Source organism: Littorina saxatilis, linkage group LG2, assembly GCF_037325665.1.
Source record: "Littorina saxatilis isolate snail1 linkage group LG2, US_GU_Lsax_2.0, whole genome shotgun sequence".
NCBI classification, from domain to species: Eukaryota; Metazoa; Mollusca; class Gastropoda; order Littorinimorpha; family Littorinidae; genus Littorina; species Littorina saxatilis.
Window position 1 is genome coordinate 91,788,772 of NC_090246.1, and position 3,436 is coordinate 91,792,207.

Below are 3,436 nucleotides of genomic sequence, written 5' to 3' on the forward strand. Positions count from 1 at the left end.
TAATTGTGTAAACTTCCAAGGGACATGGATTATGTATTGCTTTTTCGCTTATCGAAAACTTGCGTATTGGGACATTTATACCGAACAAATATAGTTAACTCCCGAAGAGCTATGAAGGCACCGGTATCTTCTTTCTGGCTTATTGCAAACACACACACACACACACGCACACACGCACACACGAACACACGCACACACACACACACACACACACACACACACACACACACAGACAGATACCAACAACAACAACAACAAAAGACTAAAATGACTGACACAAAACACAGAATCAACAACAGCAACAAACCCATCCCAATTTTCACACATTCCACCTCAACTTATGTCACGAGTCAACTTTGTGTGCAAACTCACAGACGGTATCCATTTCCCACCCCCGTGTCACCACAGTGGCACGTAAACGACCTCGGTCATTCTGCCATGAGAGCAGGTGGCTGATTACACCTAAAACACGCACACACTTGGGTAGCGCGACCCTTGTTGCTGCTAGCTTTCCACTCGGAGAAAGCGACCCGTATTTCCCAGCATTGCGGGACTATGAAGTCCGTGAAGTGAAATGAAACCTCCTCAATCCGTCCTCCATACAGGCGTTCTAGCGTTCATCGGATCGACCATCTACGCTGCCGCTAGCAACGGGAACGAGTCTATACTGATGGTGAACGACGACTCCGGGCTTTGGAGCTGGGTGATGAAAGGTGACGAGAGATTTGGAATTAATTAGACAAACACAGAACCTCTCTCTCTCTCTCACCCCACTCTCTCTTTCTCTCTCTATTTCTCTCTCTCTCTCTATTTCTCTCACTCTCTCTCTCTTTCTCGCTCTATCTATCTATCTATCTATCTATCTCTCTGCCACTCTCTATCTTTCTCACTATCCTTCTCTCTCGCTCTCTCTCTCTCTTTCACGCTTTTCTCTCTCTCTCTCTCTCTCTTTCTGACGCTTTTCTCTCTCTCACTCACTCCTTCTCTCTCTCCGTCTCTCTCTCCCCCCTCTCCCTCCCCTCTCTCTCCCCCCCCCCTCTCTCTCTCTCTCTTCACCCCCCCTCTCTCTCTCTCTCTCTCTCTCTCTCTCTCTCTCTCTCTCTCTCTCTATGTTTGTCCTAAAACTTTTTTTGTGTGTGCATTGATTACTCTCACTGTCGCTCATGCTTATTTCTGTTTTATTAAAAAAAATTTTTTTTTTTTATCAATTTGGATTGTATTTCTGTGTTCAATTGGTTGACTGCTGTATGTAGTAACCTGACTTTCTGTCATCTGCTGTAGGCTTGTTGTTTTGTTTTCATACTTATAAATGTCGACTTTGAAGCGCAACAGCTAAGCTTATAAACGTGCTCTTAAAAAGCGATATAATATTTGATTTCACCCTTTATTGAACTGATTGTTTGCGGCATTGCTACTTGCAATTATCTGAATAAAAATGTCAATTTTACGACCATGTTAAAGGCAGAGTAAGCCTCCCGTAAACCATCACAGATACGGTCAGGCTTTTACATACAGTACAAACACCCTTTCATTTAAACACTCACCAATTGAGAACATCCTAGGTGCCCTCCGTGAAGAGCGAACAATTTTCAAATAATTTATTTTTGCGTGGTTTATCTTACCCCTGAGCCATCGTGAACCCGTGTGATCCAGTTTTCCCTTTTCATAATGCAGTCGTCATAGTTAGTCATTTGAATGCGACTCGACGTGAGCTTATCTACAAAAGCACGTTTTTTATGCACGAAACAACGGCTGTGGTTCACAAGAACTCCAGCGATGGCTTTTGACTGTTGAGAGGAACGGCGATTTGCACTGATAAACTTGAAACCGTCGTCTGCCACGACCCTTGCGTGACCCTGCTTCCGGGCTTTTCTTTTTTTAAACTTTCACAACTTCGAATTGTTCTGATCTTGTCTTGATGAAAAACGAATTCTTTTATGATTAAAGAATGTTTGTGTAACAAGCTGTCAATTTATTATTTAGATTTTAAAAGTTAGGTCTAGCACCAAAACGAGGCGCCATTGTTGTAGAGGACCAAGTCCACGAAAATAAATTCTTGGAAAATGTCTCACGCTCGACAGAAAGCAGCCAGGATGTTCCCGTTCGGTGAGCGTTCAAATGGAAGTATGCTTGTACTGTATTTAGACGCTCGGGGAGCTCTGTGATGGTTTACGGGAGGCTTACTGTGCCTTTAACAAAAAGAAAACAGTGTTTTAACCAAAGACGATTTATTCAATTGATTGTTTGCGGCATTGACCATTGTTTCTTGCAATTACCTGAATAAAACGGGTTCAACCAAATGTCAACGTCACGACCATGTAAACTGAACAAAACCCACAATCTTTAACCCAAAGGTGATGCGGGTATCCACAGGGTGGTGGACAAGAACGACCTTTCCTGGGGTTACGTGCTCAACCTCATTGGCTGGTTCCTGGCGCTGGTCTCAGCAGTTCTCCTGTGCGCCAACAACCGTTTAAATCACGAGCTTGGCAACCCGGGATCCTCCGGGCCTGTGGGGGCCGTGTCCTTTTCGCCGTCGGCGGGGGGCTCGGGCGGAGGGAGGCTGGAGTTCATCCCCCCGCAGCACCTTGCTGGGGGGTTTGTGCCCCCGGAGGTTCCTTCACAAAGCTCGGAGGATGTGTGATTAGTTTGCACTGTCTTCAGCGTCAGCTGTACGTCAGTGATTTTTTTTTAATCAATTCTTTTTTAGCAGGTTTTTTTCTGGTTCGAATTCTTTCTTGACGTTCTTCACTGTTTTTGTTCTTTGTCGGGTTACCTAATGCCATCTTCATCATTGTGCGCTGTGATTGTGTTTGTTCGTTGGCGCCATGGCTTGTTTGTTGGTTTCTTGGTTGATTTGTAGACGGAGAAGCCTAACAGCATGTCACGTTTCAGTATATCACTCGAGGTGATTATGAACCGGTTAATTACTACTAATTAACTAACCACACCACGATCCACTCTCGCAGGCATACAATTAAATAGAGTCAACAAAAGTATAAGTTTCAGACGCCTGTTTATGTATAAACTCTCCACCTCCCTCGAGCCTTCACTCAAAATATGTTCCTTTTACGTTCTCAACACGTAAAAAACCAGTGTTCACTGACAAAATGCCAGTACTATGTAGAAAATTATAGTAACACGCTGAACCCGTGTAAATACAGTCGAAATGAGAATGTTCTGTTCGAAAAGCTCTAGTTCGTGCAGGTGTCACACACCCCACGTTGTCACTACTCCAATGAAATCATAGATACGAAAAGACAACGGTGGTCAACGGGGTGCGTACGACATGGTGCACTTAGCTTTATCTCTGCTGCTGCTGCTTAGCCGGTATGCTGGTTAGTCGGTTCGCTGGTTAGCCGGTCCGCTGGTTAGCCGGTTCGCTGGTTAGCCGGTCCGCTGGTTAGCCGGTCTCCTGGTTAGCCGGTCTCCTGGT

At 44.9% G+C, this 3,436-nt stretch overlaps 1 protein-coding gene across 1 annotated transcript in view; it reads left to right on the top strand.

The window, feature by feature from the left end:
* LOC138960144 (uncharacterized) overlaps positions 1-2,689 on the top strand; it is a 5,402-nt gene extending 2,713 nt beyond the window's left edge. The window contains exons 3-4 of the mRNA XM_070331902.1: positions 606-713; positions 2,355-2,689. Of these exons, the coding sequence (XP_070188003.1) occupies positions 606-713; positions 2,355-2,644 (398 nt within the window). The 3' untranslated portion in view covers positions 2,645-2,689. The remainder of the gene's footprint in view (positions 1-605; positions 714-2,354) is intronic.
* The last annotated feature ends 747 nt before the right edge of the window (positions 2,690-3,436 follow it).